This window comes from Pogonomyrmex barbatus, unplaced genomic scaffold (genome assembly GCF_055798465.1).
Source record: "Pogonomyrmex barbatus isolate J1 unplaced genomic scaffold, ASM5579846v1 scaffold2, whole genome shotgun sequence".
In the NCBI taxonomy this organism is placed as follows: domain Eukaryota; kingdom Metazoa; phylum Arthropoda; class Insecta; order Hymenoptera; family Formicidae; genus Pogonomyrmex; species Pogonomyrmex barbatus.
This window is the reverse complement of record NW_028297116.1, coordinates 9,483,427-9,503,216: the sequence shown is the minus strand read 5'-3', so window position 1 is coordinate 9,503,216 and position 19,790 is coordinate 9,483,427. Positions and strand designations below refer to the sequence as shown.

Sequence of the window (19,790 nt, the reverse complement as noted above, 5' to 3'; positions counted from 1 at the left end):
CTCAATTAAAACAACTTTCGTGACGCGATTGTCTTACGCGAAAAAAGTAGGCAGTGACCGTTAGAATCTCCTTTCGAAGCTCCTCAAACCTTCACGTGCAACTATTCCGACACGATACTCGATTTTAATTTATCCGCCGGAGACTCTTCGAGTGAGCCACTTACTTTTCCTGAAAGCCCTTCCGAAACTTTCTTTGGAGAAGTATACGAAAGTATCTCCTCTAAGATAAGTGTGAGCACAAGCTATTTCTGAACTTAGGTTCCAAGCTTAGAGCTCGAGCTAAGCTCTGCGAGTAGTGTAGAATTGTGCTTATTTACTCGGGATAGGTTATTACCAGGTTTCAGCTTTCAAATTACGCTCGCTTTTATTCATCTCGCTCGATTGTTCCGACGAAATTTCTCTTCGATACGAATCTGAGATTGTTTTAAAGCTTTGCGGTTCTACGACATGAAATGATTTCATCGCGCCATAATAACAATCCGACAACCAACAGCCTTGCGTATTGCCGCATTACACACAACTTTGTCTGTAAGCGCGCGGGACGCTTTCATTAAGTTATAATGAGTCTGTCATATTTATTGCTCACGAATTAAACGCTGCAATGAATGTTTTAGATATTTCATCGCACTTTAATCTGCTTTTTCTTTTGTTCAAAGAAAATGCGGTGTGAGACTAAGGTAATAGTTTAATGTTTTATATACAAGTATGAATGACGAACATCAAGATGGAATCATTTTACGTAATCGGCTCGTTATTGGTTTGAACATTGTTGTAATTTTGTTTGTTTGTTTTTTTTTTTTTTTTTTTTTTCAAGAATATTTTCATGCTTTTCGGCACACAAAAGCGAGCGAGTTCAGTTCGTTGCAATTTTGCTGATATTTTACGTATAAGGATGAATGATGAATATCAAAGATAGAATTATTTATTATATGTAATCGGCTCATTATCGGACTGAACATCTTTGTAATCCCGTACAAAAATTTTTTTCGCGCTTTTCAATACACGAAATTTTTCTGCTTTGGCCGAGTCTGTATGTTTTGCTTTACGGCGACCGCCGTAAAGTAAATCGAGTTTCTGACGAACATACACGATAGATCGCGTCACTCGTCGTACTGTGTAGTATTGCAGTAATTTCGTGGGTATCTCAAAGTAAATCGCAGGGCCGTTGCGTTACTGCGCGGTTATTTATTCATCGTTCCACGATGCTACCAAGCTCGCTTCCAGCTTCGTAAGAAGGCGGATTCGCCGCTAAACTTAATTGCGCTCGCGTGATTTAGATAGTTCTGAGTGATTCCCAACGAGATTATTAATTTTGTCGACTTATGACGATCGCTTCGTCGGCGAATTCATCAAAAAATGGACATTCGCCTTTCGTCGCGATCAATCAATCTTTTTTTCTCCTCCAGGAAAGTTGGAGAGAGAAAGAGGGAGAAAACTAAGCAAATCTCTCTAGATATCTAAGACCGATCATTTCAACGATAATCCTGGTTATTCCGATGTTGAAACTAATTATAAAAAAATGTGAGAAAACGCGAGCGTTAAAAATTATATACACCCTTCGTTTCTAAAACCATGAAATTGTTGTGTTAATATAATAATTCTAAGCGCTTTCTGCTTTTGTGCCACTTTTGCGGATACTATTTATATACTATAATGATTTCTCTCGACTTGTTAGCATAAGTCACTCGAACACTCAAAATCTCTTCCTCTTTTTGCTTTCCCTTGAGACTTTCTTCGAGTTTTTCGGAACTCCGGATCCCTATCCGTCGCGCGGTAAACAGGGCGAAGTTCGCGATCTCTAAATTCTCCTTGTAAGTCGACATTTGCAAATGCGCCGACTCTGCCGGGAAATGCAAAGCGGTTAAGTCGTTTAAAAAAAGAAAAAGAAAAAAAAAACAGAGCATCTCGAGAGCTACTTCCGGAGAGTGATGATTCGACAGGCGTTCGCAGAACGGCTGGCATAACGCGATTTTATTATTGCGGAATACGTGCGGCGCCCGTGAAAAGACGCACGCGCTTCCGCGGAAAGTTTTCGCTTCGCCAGCCAAGGCACGAGCAGGCCGAAGGAAGTTTCCCTCGTCCTATCTACAGTCGCGCAAGATTCAAGAGTTCCTTCACCCCGACTAGTTATAAACCTCCACCTTCGGCCGAAGCGGCCGAGGTGTGTCTATCGATCGTGGTGGGATTTACATCGACGAGCCACCGTGGGCTAGCTCAAGGGGATAATAAATTAGAATCTTCGAACCATCCTTCTTCGCCGTCATAATGGCCGCCATCGCGGGGCGCGGAGCTTTAATAAAAATACTTTTCACATCCGTCGACTTGTCGACGATCTCTTCAAAATATTGTAGAATCAACATTCGTTATCTCGGTGATAATCAGACGAATATTCGAGAGATTTTACCCCCCTAAAGGGACCGAATGTCATATCGCAAGAAAATCATAGTACAATATAATTGTGCGCTCCATTAATTTTATATATTTATATAAAGATTGCATCGAATATCGAAATAATGTTTCTAATATCTCTATTTAAATATTTGAGAGCGAATTGAAAAGAATTTTTTGGGAAAAAAATATAAGATTTAGAAAATGCCGCGTATTTTGTAATCCTGCAAGAAAAAAAAAAAAAGAAATTTTCTGCAGGAGGCCCAACACCTTTTCTGACACCGACAAGTTTTATTATTCAACTTCGCTTATGTTAAATTACCTCTGTGATGATCTTGATAAGATTTTCAAAACTCAATTTCACCTAGCTTCTGAATAATCAATTCATATGAATCTTTCCTCCCCTTCATCATCAAAATTAGATTTTGATGAATAATTAATGAAGCCGCGCCAGATCCGCGGTGGAAGGTACGTTGCACCTCATTCATTATTTTTTACATCCACACGTTACATCTGCGTGCGTCGATCAATTAGGACCGATCGGTGCCGATCGGTTTCTTCAACGTCGCGACGCCGAATTCGCGCCGTTTCAACTCGCGGGCGATTGTTATTCCCGTAATTGCACGGAGATTAAATTCTTTCTGCGCGAGAAATTCTCGCGTCGTAATAATTTCGTGTGATATTATTATACCGGCCACGTTACGTTCCAGTGACTCACAAGACCGCAATAGCGTGACGGTGCTATAAGCACCGTTAACGCCGTATTACGAACACAACTTAATCTCGCAAAATAAATTCCTGGAGATCTTTCGAATAATTGCATGCCTCTCGGCTTGAAGATCCATCGGGTCGCGACGTTCGAAAATGTAATATCTTTGGCAGCAATCGCGATATTAATATCTTCTTATTAAAATAATAAGGATTTCTGCAATCTCGAGTTCACGAGTTAATCGTAATGAAATTATAAAATTTTCCTATCGTATTTGTTACTGTAGTTGTCTTTTCTTATATACACAAAGATCTTTATCTTATGTACTTTTGTTCTGATCTTTGCGTGCACATTTTGAACGAATGCGTCACTTTGATGCGAAGGAAAAGAGTAACTCTAAAAATCGTAAATTATCTGGAATTTATTGCTCTTGTGTAGAATCACGGGAAAGCATAAATGAATCAATCTGCCTATTCGTGAAATCTGCCTATTCGTGAAATCTGCCTATTCGTATAGTTCATTATCTTAATTGATTTTCTTAATAATTCATATGCGTATATTTCGCAATACGCTGTTTTATTATTAATCGCAGTATATTTAGACTTTTTTAATAATTATGCCAATTTACAGCTAATATGCAAAAATGGCTTTTTTGCATTTAAAGATTTTTTTATAAAAAAAGGTTAACGATATTTTGAAATTTTGACTAGAAGTCATGAACATTGTTCATCCCCTAAAATATATTTTTTTTGATATTTTTTGATATTTTAGTATAGATATTTTAGTATAGATATTTTATTATGAAGAATTTTAATACAGAATTTTGCTAAAACAGCACAAATTTTTGCTATAGCTATAGCTATACACATTGACTTCTGATCAATTTCAAGACATCTCTCATTAACTTTATAAAAAAATTTTCTTTAAATATTGCAAAAAACCACTTTCTCATATTAAATCTCAATTGTTTGGGAAATCTGACGTGGTGGAAAAATTTAGCTTACGACATCGTTTTTGCATCCAAAAAAATCTATAAAAAACCTTGTCTAAAATTTAAAATAATTAAAAAAAAATATTATAGCAAAATATATGTAGAGTAGTGTTATCGAATTCTTATAATTAATATAAACTTGAAACAATACATTTTAAAACAATACATTTCGTAAATCTTAATAATTCTAAACTATGTTAAAAAGAATATAGAAACTATTTTTTATAGTTATTTTATAAGCGATGTGCCAAAAATAGTAAAAAGAAATCTGACTTTGAAAGATTAGAAATCTCTTTACTGAAGAAAAATAATTTTGACCGAAGAATTAGATAAAAAAATCAAGGATATAGGTACGAAAGTCCATCTTTATATCTGACGATTGATCTCGCACGCGAGCCAACTCGCCTACGATCTCTCGTTGACTTTTGTTGAACACTGAAACTTCTTTTTGCCACGAAGATATGTCGCGCCATGGAAAATGCAATGCACGATCATTCACCGCAAAAATATGGTGTTCTACTTCTTTTATGAACGATTTCCTCCTCGTATTTTTCTGGCAACGCAAGAAAATTGTATGATATTCATCGTACATCCCTTCTCTATATTGCCTGAATTTCATCATCACAAAGCTGAAATGTTCATTACTTTTTCGGCTCTTTAAAATGCTGTGTAGTGGCTTCATTACTTGCCTTAAAGTTACAATTAATATAATACTTTTGAAAATAATTGACAGTTAAAAAGTGAATTAATTTTTTACAATGAGCTATGTAATAATTTCTTGTAATTTTCTACATAAGTTTTTCGCAATTTGATGAATCGATTAGACTTCTTTTATAAATAAGAATCGATAATGGAAATATTTTACACAAGGAAAAAGGTATCTCCATTTTATGTTACGTGTACAAGAAAAATTGCTTTCAAGAAACTCAGATTGTCTAAAGAAAAATGAAGCTAATTTAAGATGATAAGGTGCAGAATCAAAAGTTATCGAAGAGTGATTTGTCTAATTGAGAATCGTGGAGTAAACTGCTGACCACAAATTTGCACACTAATGGCATAATAGCCAGCCGTTAGGCAGTAAATCTCACTAATAATTCACAGCGATATCTAAGTGATTAAACTACTACTCGTGGCAACTTTTATTCACTTTTTATGATTATGCTCGCGCCTAAATTATTTCAAAGAATGTTTTCATAAATTAAAAAACTGAAGTTAACTTATTTCCAATAAGATACATAAGTAAGCTAATGATTGCTATCATTTAAATATTTTCATTAAATAGAATTCGCTAATTTTTACTCAATCTCATATAAGAATAGTTGATACTTTTTCTGTTTTGTATGTTTTATAATTTAATCTCTGTATAAATCAAATGCAATATATAATAATAATTACTATAATGTTACAATATTTTAGTTAAAATATTTAATTGTTAAAAAAATATTATATAATAATTATCTATTTTATTCTCTTTATTTCCAATAAAGTTAAAAGATACATAGTAAGCCACTAATTGCCACCATTTAAATATATTCATTAAATAAGATTCTTTAATTTTTAAATCTCTATAATCAGATCAGAATAATTGATGCTTTTTCTGTTTTATATGTTTTATAATTTGATCCTTTATAATTATAATTTGTATAAATTGAACGCAATGTATGATAATAATTACAAAGTATACAATATTCTTGTTGTAAAAAATATTATATAATAATTATCTATTTTATTCTCGCTTTAATTTATTTCCAATAAAGTTGAAAGATACATAAGTAAGTCATTAATTGCTAATATTTAAATATTTCCATTAAATGGGATTCTCTTGAATTTTATTCAATTTTATATGATCGAAATCATGATGGTTGATGCTTTTTTTTCTGTTTTATCTGTTTTACAATTTGATCCCCGTATAAATCAAAAGCGATATATAATAATAATAATTACTAAAATGTTACAATATTCTTGTTGTTAAAAATATTATCTATAACAATTATTCATTTCATCCTTACTTTATTTTATTTTATTTTATTTTATTTTTCAATTTATATAAATAGCGAGTAAGTCTACAATGCACTTGCCGTTAAGAAAAACAAGTCTCTAACATTCTGACACCAGCTGCACGATCGATGTCGATCGAATTTGAGACCAAGAAATTCACGTGTCGGCTGTACGGCGGTTTTAAGGGCCGGGCGCGCGGATCTTTTTCTTTTCTTCTGCGAGCGACAATCGGCGAATTAGGGGAAGTGCCCTCGCGCGGGAGGGGGGGGGGAGGTGTCGTGGTGGCTATAAAGAGAAACGAGAACACACAGGCGAAGCGAGTGAAATACGGGTGGTGGCGCGGGTCGACCTTGGCCGCACGCGACGCGCCGCGCCGCGCCGCGACGCCTCGCCGGTCACTTGCCACGTTACGTCGATTTTCGGTCATACCGCCCCCCTCGTTGGCACGTGCGATTTGGGCGATCCGTCGAATCTGTTGGCGAAACCAACCCCCCCCCCCCTCCCCCCGGTCCGGAAGTGACTGGCGAGTTTCCGATCAAGGCATCGATCGATTAGCTCATTTGGTTCATCATCTTTTAGTCGCGCGGCGCATAAGATGTATCTTATAGAAAAAGTTTGCCGTTTACCGAGAAGGAAAGAAATCCGTCAAGACTGACAATATTGGACGAGTGATTCGTTAGTAGACTCGAAGGAATGCGACGAGGGAACACGTGCTCTCGCGATCACGCGATAATCCGATTTAGATAGCTAATCCGCATCCGTTGAGTCATACGCGATATTAAAAAGCAGCGAGGTACACGTACCTTTTTATGTGTATCCAAATATAGATGTTTATGAAAATGCGCGGCACGATTGATTAATGCGTTATTGATTTTCTAAATACATTTCACGATTTTGACATAGGAAATATATATATCCTGTTTGCTCGTAGCGAAAGAAAACTGAAAAATTTTGTATTTTTTATCTTACAAATCTTAACCTTAAAATCTAGTAGCTACGGCAAGGAATAAATATTTAATCCGACGGCTTTTTGTCTGACTGTCGCGTCGACTGTACTACTGAATTGTAAAATCGAGCTGTAATTTTCGCAAGGCAAATAGGCTGATAAATTTCCTGATTTCAATTTAAAAAAAAAAAAAAACATAAAAGATTTCGAAGCGTTTTCTTTTTTTCTTTTGAACTTACTAATTTGCAAATTTTTTGTAATTGTATATTCCCGTCTTTATTATGTCGCCCTTAGGTAAGCCATTTAATCCCAATACGATCGCGCGTGCCTCTCCCTTGCTTTATTAACGCATGTTTGCATTTTTTTATGTAAACTAGCAGCCCATTTTCCAACAATTCGACATAATTGAGCCGCCGATTCTTGATAACGCGCGGAAAACGTTCACGGTATACGTCGTGCAACGCGAAAAATATTAGATGCAAGAATGCGTTATTAAAGATCGAGCGAAACAAATTTCAATGTAATTTGCATCACGTTATACATTCAACTCCTTCGAATCCCGTTCTCTCGTTACCTTTCCAGTCCGGTTTAATCGCCCCCGCAGATTGGGTTAATTACATCCCGTTATCCTCGTGGCCAACAACGGGACGTATGGCAGGAAGGTGCATTGATTTGCAATGTTAAACCGATATTAAGCAGTTTTCAAATCATTACGCGATACAAGGCAAATGTATTTGCATGTTGCATGGCTTTATTTGCGTTTAAAATTTGACAATTGCGTAAGAAGATTAATATTCTTAATTTCCGTATCGGAAACAAGCTTGCCTTCTTGCGGAATTGAATAATTTCAATTTGTCCCCTGCATGTTACACTTTGGTAACATCGTTCTCACATCCGGGCATCGATCATGTTAATATTAATCGCTAGAAAAATCTATTTTTAATTCGTAGATGACATCGTGCGAGTTATAAATAAACGAAACCTGCACGCGTTTTTATTTGCATGTCGCGGTAGTTAGGAGCACGAAATTGCAGAGGTTGTTTGCATTAATAATTCGAGAATTTCGTCGGAAAATAACAAGTAGATTATATTACAGATAAATACATTTTTCTGTCACAAAATTGAGCATATCAACGTTTCCTAATATTACTTCTTCTTCTTATGTTATTATTGCTTAATAGAAATTTGCAATTTTTTAGTAAGATTGTTAAACGAAAATTTTTTAAAATATACTAAAAAATTCGATCAAGTCCGTAATGCTTATTTATTAAAATGAGCGTCTGCGATAAAAAGCTCTTGCATTGTTTCTGAATGCAAAACACATTAAGAAATCAATTCAAAATATGCAGAGAAACACACAGTTTTATTGGTAAGGATCTACGACTTCATTTATTAATTTTGCTCGTCACGCTGCTGTCGCAATTCAAATGTACGCATATTGTGGAGATGTAATGGAATTTATAACTCACTCGGTATTTTTATCAGTCCGTAAATTCTTGCTCTTTCAAATTGAAAAAGTGACAGATATTCCATTTATTTGCGCGATGGAATGATCAAATATTGATTTTCATCCGACCAGATTGTTGCTTTGTATATTGGCAAAAGTGTTCTCCGATGAGATTAGCCTCGCTTATTATCGAAACGCGTGTCAACATTAGGGTCAGCCATGCGAGCTATAATCAATTCTCGCCCTACGCGCCCTTTTTGTGACCTCCCACTCGTTACGTTTACGTGCGTAGAAAAATTTCAAAGGTTGTGCTCCCGTTGTACATTTATGCGGCACGGCACACGGTAGCCGAGTGTTCCAACAGTGTTGTTTTATTACTACGACAGTTATTAAAATTTGTGCGAATGATAATGCCGCTCGCGCGCGACACGAAACAATCCTATCGCCGTAAATCTGAAATATGACATTCACTCTGTTGCGCCCGAGTTTATCTTTCGGAAAGAGCCCGGCTCGCATGCGACCTGATTACCATTGCAACGCCACATCATTTTTGCAATTCCCCTAATACGTTTTTGTCAGATATAGATCTCGGTACGTGTATGCATTTGGGACTCGGACGGTTCTCGGGAACATCAATCATCTTATAAAATCGTACAACAAAACGAAACGTTTTAACACCGAATTCATCAGAGATTCATTCATTTAGATCGAGATCCGAAGGCCGAAGGAGAGAAGGATGCGGGGAAAATTCAACGGTGAGGAAACGCGAGAAAACAAAAGTGGCGTGAATCAGCACGCATTATTTCCCGGACACAAAGGCGCGCGATTGTTTGCGGTAATGCGCGCGAGATCGATCTGACCGATTAGTTAAATTAGGGGAGAACACTCGTCGTTGGGCAAACGTTAATTAGGTGAATTTCATTCGTACAACGCGCATCTCCAGAGACCGACCGGAAGCCACGCTCGGGGAGGAACGCTCTGATTCCCAAGATAATGCGCCCGGATTTTTCTGGATCCTCCGCTCTCGTTAGTGGCGCAATTACGGGGGAAAGTGTTCGGCAGGGCACAAAATTACCCACGTCGAAGTAGATCGCGGTATTTGCGCTTTAATGACACACCGCATTTTGTGCGAACTTTCCGCCGCTTTTGCTCCGCACGTCGCCTCCGCCCCGTCGTCCCGCCTCTTTAATCAGCGGCGCAAATGGTGAATACGAACTTTCAGACACGTGCAACTTTTAATGGTTTTGTCGAGCGTGTCGTAATTCGCGATGCAGCCTGTGTAATCGGCCAACCAGCGTGCTTTTAGTGTGCCACCAGGGTTAATCCTTTTTAGGGTGGATAAATTTTGAGGCTGCCCTTTGCAGAAGCGTGGTAGTTTATTTTGACGCGACAATGCATAAGACCACAACAAGGGTATTTTTAAATTTAATTTTTTGAAGATACAGAGATAAAAACTACAAATGCGAATGACAAATATACAAAAATGTAAATATATAAAAAAAATTTCTATAGTGTAACAAATTTCAATAATAAAGTACTTAAAAGAATTAAATATACTTAGATATCGATTAATTGTAAAAATTATAGAATTATGGAAAATTTTAAATTTATAAATATATATTATTAAAAAAATTCGAATTATAAATACTACAAAAATAAATATCGCTAAATGCTGCATTTTTTCATATTATAAATTGCTAATGCAACTAAATTGCTAGGATGCTCTTATTCACTTTTTGTATTTAATTGGTTGATTACTAAATGATTACTATTATGAATAAATGATAAGTGAGCTCTTTTGATAAATAATAAAAAATATTTGTAATCCCATTAACGTTGGATTTTTTAAGTGTTCATAAAATTTCTCTCGTGAAAATATTTTCGAAATAAAATGCAAATGCATTGGACTAGTGGTAGTAACACAATTTATCTACTTTCTCGCCGCATAATTTTCTCACCGCATAATAATATAATATCTTTTGTCGGTGGCAGAAGCTGGCTGTTAATGTTAAAGTATTTTACTATTTACTGATATTTACCAGTTTATGATCGCAATTTACGAAACAAGAAATCTTCTTCCTCGAAGGAATAAAGTTTCTTTTCTCTTTAACAATCATGTTGAAAACTTAACAACGATAAGCCTAACATAAAATATATAATTGACACAAAATAAGAAAAGAAATGACACAAATATAATGACATAAATAATTTATAATAAATTAGAAATCGAATAAATATCGAATAAAATTTATATATAAAAAATTATATCTAACTGATATATATATCCATGACAAGTTAATTTTACTAATTTTTAAAGAATATTAATTTTGATATCATTTTAATAAGATATTGAGATTGAAAATCTATGTTGCTAAATTTCTTTCTCAAATATATTCAATATCGATCCTTCATTATTAAGAACATATTTGGAAAATACTTAAAAAAACAATGTTTACACTTTTCATTGTATAAAACAAAATTATTATTGTCACCTAAGACTATTCCAACTTTGTACGCGAATAAGTGCGATCCCAGTTCTAAAATAAGCACGCAATCAATGCCGGCAGCAATCGCCTTCCTTTCGATCAGCGAAAGTGCTCGCTCCCGCTTAAGGGTTAAGGTGACGACGAATTACAAGCGTAGCTCTAATGTCGTGTAGCCACCGTTCGACACGCGCGTCGCGTCGCGTCGCGAGACGTTACGCGCGCGCCGGGGGGGGGGGAGGGGTGAAAATCGGCCGCGGCCGCCTTGAAAACCGGCCGGTTAAGGTAAAGAAGTTCGTGTCGCGCGTATCGATTTCGCGGTCAGCCAGTCGGCCAGTTCGCGGGTGAGACGAGGGCAGAGACGGGGGAAGAGGGAGGGGGAGGGGGAGGGAAGGGGAGGGAAGGGGAGGGAACGCGAGAGGGTGGTTGAAAATCTTTGCGTGACCGGTCGCGGCCGGCCTCGCGCCTTCGCCTGCCACCCTCGCGGCCACGTCCTGCCGCGACTGCGGCACCCGCAATCACTGACCGAAAGTCAGCCGGAGACCGGCCGACGGTGATGGCCGCTCGTTGAGCTTACGAACCCGCCGTCGCGATCCCGCGATTTCTCCGCCCTCATCAATTCTCGCGCGCTCGATCACCATTCCGGCCGCTCTCTCGGGGCCCGGCCTTACTCCTCGCCTGATGTTTCTGATTTTCCACCCGCGAGCCGTCTGCCGTCGACCGCGTGTCTACCGCGACTTCGTGATCCGCGATCGCGCCATCGACGTTCACCGATCGCCGCTCAAGTGTCCGGAAGGTGGTTTCCCATCCTGCGAAGGAGTTGCGTGGAGGTAAGCGGTTTCCCCGATTGCGATTACGTGCGCGGATAGAGGGATGGGACCTGCGCGGCTTCGGGGTGCACCTCCGGCTTTGGTATGTGGTGAGGATTTTGTGTTCTGATGAGCCTCCCTTGTGCGCGAAGCTTCATACTTCAGTCGATCGCCCGGCCCGTTGGTGGGCCAGCGAGTCACGAAACATCACGTTTCGCCAGTAAATAGGCGTTTGCCCTTTTTTTTTTTTAAATGCGCATTTATGCACGATAGCTTGTAGTCTATTTAACTTTGAGACAAACTTGGAAACGCAAATTATGAATTGTCAAAAATTTGTTACCCTACCGTAGCCAGGCAGACTGCGATTTCGACGAAAAATTTGCGCCTTCGAGCAATCTAAATATTATGTCTCGTGAATAATCCGTTCTTCATCTAGTTAACGTAATCAATACTTTCTGATATTACTATACATTTTACACATGACTCATGTATGTATACAGGTGTATATAGGTGCTAATAGTCTATGCAGCTAATGTAAAATCGATAATAATTTTTCAGGAATAAATAGCCAGACTTGCCGCATAAAGTAAATTAAGTGAGAAATATACAAATATTTTATTTTTTAAGAAAATTAACATATAATTTTAAGTACGTTTAATAATCATATGTTCTTTTATAATATGGATCAGGGGTTACTTACTATACATTCATTCTTATCTTAATATTTGATAAAAAAAAATAAATATATATACTAATGCATAAAGTGGATATATGATCAAGACGTATAATAATTTTTCCAAATTGGATATATGTGTCTTTTATAAATTTCCTTCTAAAAAATTTCGTTCTAATAAACGATGTGCCTTGACTTTTTGTAGTGTCCTGGCATCGAGTAACGAGAAGCAACGTGATAGCGAAAAACTGTTGGCACGTTGGGGAAGGTCCTTGAGTCAATACTGTAAGTGCTGCTCCGGTATGAGATGCCTGGCCTGCCGCAGGGATCCCAAGGGTCTTTTGTGGACCAGGAATCAAGGAAGGACGACGGTGGCCAACAATACCCCATCGCCTGTTGCAACCCCCACGCCGGATGCACCGCCACCCGCAACGAACACATGCTGGTCGAAATTAAAGGCGCGATGCAGGTATTGTTTAATAATTTAAATTTCACTTGATCAATTTAAATTTCACTTGGCACACTGTCCCATTGAATAGTAATTGCATTCGCATTATATGTTTTTATATATCGAGAAAGTGAAACAGGTTTAAGTGGTGAAAGCAGAAAATATATAACAAAGATCAATAATGGACTTTCTAGAATATCAAAAGCAAACAAGAACAAAAACTAAGAGAGAATATGAGAGTCAAGAAGGGTACTTTGTTGTGCTAAAATTAAGCTTTATATAAATAAATAAATGGTATCAAAATATATGAAAAAGAAATGTATAGCAAAAAGGATTTTATTTATTTTATGAAGATATTACGAAGATATCTTATCGATTTTCACTTCTTTTCACATCATTCCGTAACTTATTATTTTTTTACTTAGCCGTAAACCTGCTTCTAGAACTTCTTGGACTCGGTTTTATATAATTTTCTCTGCCACTTATATTACCCTCCTTGCTCTACTTTGCTATTATATATATATATATATATATATATATATATATATATTTATGTTTCCAGTTTCTAGACTTTTTGTAGGTGCAATTTGTCTCTTTAGAGCTTTAGTTCCAGTTTTGGAATATTTTAACGCCTTCGCTAAGTATTCTTAAAGTAAAAATTCACGCTTATTGAAAGAAGCACTTTAATCTTTTAGGTACCTTTTAGAAAGAGAAACGTGTCACTTTGGATACCTCTCAAGATCTTTCACATTTTTTATTATTGTCAGAGTTACTCAGAGTCATTGTATGTCAAGCGAAATTTAGGAACCCGGAATATTTTCATCGCACAAATATTTCTCTGGCAGATGTGCTCGTCTACGAGAGAGATTCCAAGAGATTAAATGTTGCACGAGAAAATCGAGGGTCGCCCCCGCCGAGCGTGCCGTTTGCTGCCCGCCGGAGAGAAGATGCGGTGCGATCTGTCGTCGCATGTTCGGCTGTTGCAGCGGCAAATGCAGCTGCAAACGCGCGGACACGCAACAACGCACAAGAAACACACGTGCCAAGCACAGTCTCACAAGCGTAGCGCCACCGCCCCTGTCTGAGGTATGTGGACGCGCATACGAATGTACAATTATCATATTATATTACATCTGTCAACGAGAACAAACCGTCATTTTGCACTTTGTCATTTTCCTTACCAAAAAAAAATTGTAATTATCCGAAATAAAAATTGCTGTTATGATTTTAATAACATAAAAAGTACAATTTTTTTTTTTCATTATTACGCACAGAACATTTCGCCTACTTTCTAGATGTTCTCTATTACAGATATATATAAAACAGATAGAAAGTTTTAAACTGGATGAATTAATATTTTTAAATTTGTTTTTTAATTTGTTTTCACGACTGGTTCATAGTCGGGCCGCCCCGCCGACGCACATTCTCCCTTCTTATTTCTGAATTAGGCATTATTTTTTTTTTATTCGAGATACGGCTCGGTTCGCTCGGCAGAAATTATAATGTTTTAAATATCGTTTCTAGACTTTTTATTTATAATATGAGAATTTGACGCGCTTGCAGGAACCGAAATCTAAGATACCGGATGTGTTGGTGGAGCACAATTCTGTCATGCGTGGCGCTATTCCTTGTCTACCCGTTCCCCTCGCCTGGTTCTGTTTAGTCTGGAACGTTCTATTGCCGGGCACCGGTATGAACAATTAATTATTAAATAACAAATTAATTTCTTGAACCTTAAAATGGTTTATTCCTTAGTATCAAAGCAGTCACTAATCAGTATTCTTTGACTATTTAACTGATATCATGTAGGAACCGTTTGGAGTGGTCTGTTCAATCTGTGCACCGGACAGCCGAGATTCTCTGCCGTTGCCGGAGTGAAATCACGACTTGGTGCATTTATCGTCAATCTCATCGTGGGCGTGGGCCAATTATTTACCGTTCTGTTCTGCCTCGTTGGATGGGGCTGGAGCATTTGGTGGGGCGTCACCATGGTTCGCTTGGCTAGTAAGTATTCTATGATAAAACTTTGATAAAACTACATCGTTTATCGAATTATTGATAATAAATATTCGATTTTATTTGCAATAAGCACTATATTATCTAAAATTGATCATACAAAATAGTAATTCTATTCTAATTCTATTCTATTCTAATTTTACGATCATAAGATTTTACAAAGTGATTTTCATATTTTTTTTTTTTTTAAGAGAGAAACTATATTTTTTTTATTTAAAATTGATCGCAAGTTATTTGTAGAAGATTATTATTAGTTTATTTTGTTTTCTTTTAAATCCTAGAATTCTGGAATTTTGTAGTGGAATGTAATAACATTCCGGAATGCATGACGCGACATGTAAAGCGTACCAAATTACAGGGAAATACAAGAGGTTCAAGGCTTCGGAAGCCGCCAACAACGACCCTGAGGCCAGAGGGGGTGAGGCAGCTCCCTTACCTCCCGGTGTGCCGAGTCAAGCCCTGCGAGGGATGGAGAGGGCGCGATGATGCATTTTTAATGAAGATAGAAGCGCGATCGTCCTCCGGTTATCTAAAGATATTTTGTATCTCGTTCGACAAGTCTTCGCGTATCGCTTAATGTCGATCATTCCGAAATGAAGGCTATCGTTCGTACGAATAAAATTTTATTGCGAATATAAGCATCTTGTACAAACGGTTATATATTTGTGAAGACGATATATATTTGTGAAAACAATTAGTCGATAAGAACTTTCCTCGGTTGCGATCGAGTTAATTAAGAAGCTTACGACAATAACATGTTAAGCCGTACGGAATAAAAAATTGGACACGGAATTAAAAAAGTCCGTGAATTATTAAAGCTCTATCTCTACCTCTGTGCCTTTTTCTTCCATCATTCATTCCTCGCTATACTTCTAAAGGAAAGGAAAATCTTCTATCGAAGTTAGTAATAGAATCTCTAAGTATAAGCCAGGAATCTCGTATCAAGAGATTTTCTTCTCGTGTGGCTTAACATATTATTGCATCAAAATTTTCAATTTTCAATAAGAAATTTTTCGAAAGAAAGTATCGCCGAGATTTCCTTGCGGGGTGCTTGTAAAGTTTCTACTCGAGTGTTCTGAAATCAGAATTAACGTGTACATTGCACTGGAAAGTAACTTTTTAAATTGTATTTTAAATTAACATTACACGTTATCCTCTCTCTTTATTTATAAAAAAATATATTGCAATAAATAATTAGCAATATTAATTAACAATATTATTAATTGGAGGAAAAAGTTTCAGAAAGGAATTAAAGAAGCTCAAAGCTGTCTTATTAAGAATTAATAAAGAAATGTGACAATTTTAAATTTCACAACATCCCTGAAAATTTTCGAAACCTCTTTTTTATGGATCAAGGATCGACATGATCGACTTAAATGAGGCATATCAGATACTTCGCGAGCGCCCTGCATTTTTCTACGCAGCGAAAACTTTCGTTCTCGTCGACGAAAGGTTCAATTTTTGTAAAGCTGGCGTTTGTACGCGCACGGCTCGTGGCCTATCAGAATCCGAAGACGTCTTTGAAGATTACTCGCTTTCAGTGAAAGCATCTTTAACCGAGGCGTTCTTTCAAAATGTACTCGTTGCGTCGATGAGGATGATCTATCGGAAAACGGATTGCATAGACGGTAATCGTCACGATATTGAATTGGAGTATCTGGAGCATTGGTGTACGAGTAGACATTAGATTTATACACGGTAGCTAAGCTCGGGGTCTTCAGGATGGGATTATCGTAGTCCCTAAGGACAGTTTTAAAAACGATATCGATGGGATAATTACGTTTTGAAAAAACGCGCTTTATATTTTTACAAGCGCAACATACACACGCATATGTACGAATATTGGAGACTATCCGATTAAACTTATACTTATAATTCTTGTAAATATGAAAAAATATATTACTTACGTCAATTTTTAACGCAACCCCTGCCTCTGGGAATTCTTGTACTTTCCCCCTTCTTCCTTCCGGTCTGCAGTCGCTTCTACATCCTCATATATATATATATATATATATATTCTTTATCTGCCAAACTAATACATCTATTCTATATTTTCCAATAAATATAATTAAATGTAATTAAATATAATTTTAATATACATTTTTATTGAATTTACTATAAGAAAGATTCGCTGAAACGACGTCACGCGACTAGATCATTTCAGTTTTTCTTCCACGTGTAAAATGATAAAAAAAAGAAGAGAGGAGATGTCCTCGTAATAAGATAAACGACGGTAAACGAAGGGTGGATTTGCGAGAAAAAATATTTCGTTTGGCGGAATTTATCGTGTCATCCATCATTCGATGATATCGCGACGCTGCAAGATGCACAAGTTCAGAGAAACGTACGCATGCTCATGAAATGCGGAAGATCTAGTGAAACTACTACCTTTAAGCATGCAAAAATCGATCGCATGCCCAAGCAGCTCTATTTCAAGCGGCTGTTATCAAGATCGCGTTATTTTTGTTTTTGTCGAAGGCCGGCAGCGTTCGCCGCGTTATTTGGTTATGCGTTTTGGTTATATGAAGATGTGGTCCATGTGATCTGTGTTACTAACCCGAGCGGCAGGCTCCGATCTATTTATCGATCTGTTCGATAAGTATTCTTCTCATCTACGAGTCCTGTTCGATTGATACGAGATTGTATTCCTTTCAGTGAAATGGCGACGTAATAATAATATAAAGTAATAATATATAAAGGCACATCACCAGGCTTCTTCACGAGTGAAATATCGCAAAGGGGTGAAACGAGCGTTCAAAGTAAAGCGCCGTCCCGATCGACGGGGATGAAAACCCCGAAAGGAGAAAAGAAGCGACGTATTCGCATCGTTAAACCGTGTTATTTTACGACGATTTTCTCTTTTCGAGAAACGATTATTTTCACAGAGATTGAAAATAATCTCCCTTTTCGCGCGCGCGAGACGCTCTTTCCCTCTGACATTTTACACGCCGGCGATCAATTTTCGAGCGTTCACAAAGCGCGCCGCGCTCGTTTTCGTTCATACCGTCGAGTGTCGGTCGTTAAATATATCTTATTAGCGGCGCGGACGCGCTGCCGTTATCACGCTCGGCATTCGGTTTCCCTTCTCCGGGAAATAATGTGCGAGATTCGCGGCGATCCGACACGCCCGCGCGTGAATTCGTGTGAATTTCGCCGACAGTTCGTGAAAATTGCGGAGGCGATCGGGCGGAGGAGCGTGTGCTCGCACCGCTATGCGGTTGATATACGCGGCGCCTTATCGGCCGCAATTTATCGCGACCACATTGCATAAACTTTCGCGCCGGTTTTATGCATTACGCTCGCGCGGAGACGAGGAGCGACCGCTGAGCTTTAATCGCGCGACCCCCTCTTTTATTATTTCCCGGTCCGGATCGATCCGCGGTCGCCACAAACGAAAGAAAAAAAAAAAAAAAAAAAAAAAGAAAGATTAGATTTGCCTCGAGTTGATTATAACGTGGAGATCGAGTGCACTCATCGAGAAAGAATGTACGCTCTGGTAATCGATTGCCGTTCGTATTACAGGAGCACGCGCGAAACGTGTATTAATGAAGACGATTTTTCCTTGAGAAGAGAATTTTCTTGAAATAATTGACAAATACAGATAACGAAGAAGAAAAGGAAATTGCGCGGGAAGTATATAATAACCGGACAAGAAATTAATTTTGTATCAAATGTCGTTGTAATTGTAATGGAAAGCTAGAAGGATATAAGACTTTTTTTTTTTTCACAAGCGCTTAAATTAATCGTGAAGGAAATTCTCGTAAGATCCTGACTCAAAGGAACGAAAAGTATGCATAGAGAAATTAAGCTGGGATTAAATTCCGTGAAATTAAATTGTATCGTAACGTATACTTATATGAGTTTCATTAAATAAATTAAAGCGATATCCAATGGGATTACAGAAAAATAAAAGGGCAAAGCATGCACTCATTTTTCGAAACAATTTCACTCACGTGAGAGTGTGTAATTGTTAAAATATATGATAATGCATATACAAATTACTTTGTCAAATAATACATGATGTAATTGTATAGTACCCTATACATTTCGTTGCCGACTTTCCTGGCAATGCTGTTTTTCGCAACGATTGCAATTACGCAATCGCCGCAAAATGTATCTTTGAGTAGTAGTATATAGTATAGTTGGAGCAGGTGAATGATATCTGGGGGTGAGTTGAATTAAAATTAAAAACTCACATTTTTTTAAATATATATGTGTGTATATATATATATATATATATGAAATTTATGTATGTGAGATAGAGTGAATTTGTTTAGCGACGAGGCAGAGTTGGTAGAGTAAGTTGAAGTATGTCAAACCAATGAAGCGAGTTAAATTTTAATACAATTCACCCGCCAAAAATCTATTTACCTGCTCTGTTAATATCTCGAAAATAGCGCAACCATCATTAATTAATGTTTTACATTCGTTAACTTTGAGCAGAATTTGCTCTCGGAGAGTTTTGACATCAAATTTAAAAATATTTAATGCCGGATTAACATTAAAAATTCTTAAGAAAAATTTTTTCTCGTAGAAATGTTTGATATGAAAAACCCGAAATACAAACGTATTTAATTAAAATTTTTTTTCTTATAGCTCAATTTTTCAAACTGATTAAAATAAATTGCAGTATGCAAAAAAATTGCGATATGTCATTGGCCTTTTATATATAAAATTGTCTCCTACATTCTTTGTAGTTTGTTATTAAAAATTGATTGCATTAAAATTGTACGTAATTATTTACATCGTGTATCGCAAAACAGAGACAGAGAGACGGGATACATGAAGATCTTTGAGAATGATTGCCCTGTTTCCGAGTTATCAATATTATGCCATGGTATATGGTGTGGGTGTCAATGAATCGAGTCGCTGACGCTGGATA

The 19,790-nt window shown here is 37.3% G+C and overlaps 1 protein-coding gene across 3 annotated transcripts in view; it reads left to right on the top strand.

Annotated features, from left to right (window-relative positions):
* Nucleotides 1–16,826, top strand: part of stum (mechanosensory transduction mediator stumble) — a 30,606-nt gene extending 13,780 nt beyond the window's left edge. For all 3 annotated transcript variants that reach the window (XM_089075938.1, XM_089075939.1, XM_089075940.1), the window contains exons 5-9: nucleotides 12,650–12,913; nucleotides 13,738–13,978; nucleotides 14,456–14,582; nucleotides 14,702–14,896; nucleotides 15,267–16,826. In XM_089075938.1, the coding sequence (XP_088932064.1) occupies nucleotides 12,650–12,913; nucleotides 13,738–13,978; nucleotides 14,456–14,582; nucleotides 14,702–14,896; nucleotides 15,267–15,394 (955 nt within the window). In that variant the 3' untranslated portion in view covers nucleotides 15,395–16,826. The remainder of the gene's footprint in view (nucleotides 1–12,649; nucleotides 12,914–13,737; nucleotides 13,979–14,455; nucleotides 14,583–14,701; nucleotides 14,897–15,266) is intronic.
* The last annotated feature ends 2,964 nt before the right edge of the window (nucleotides 16,827–19,790 follow it).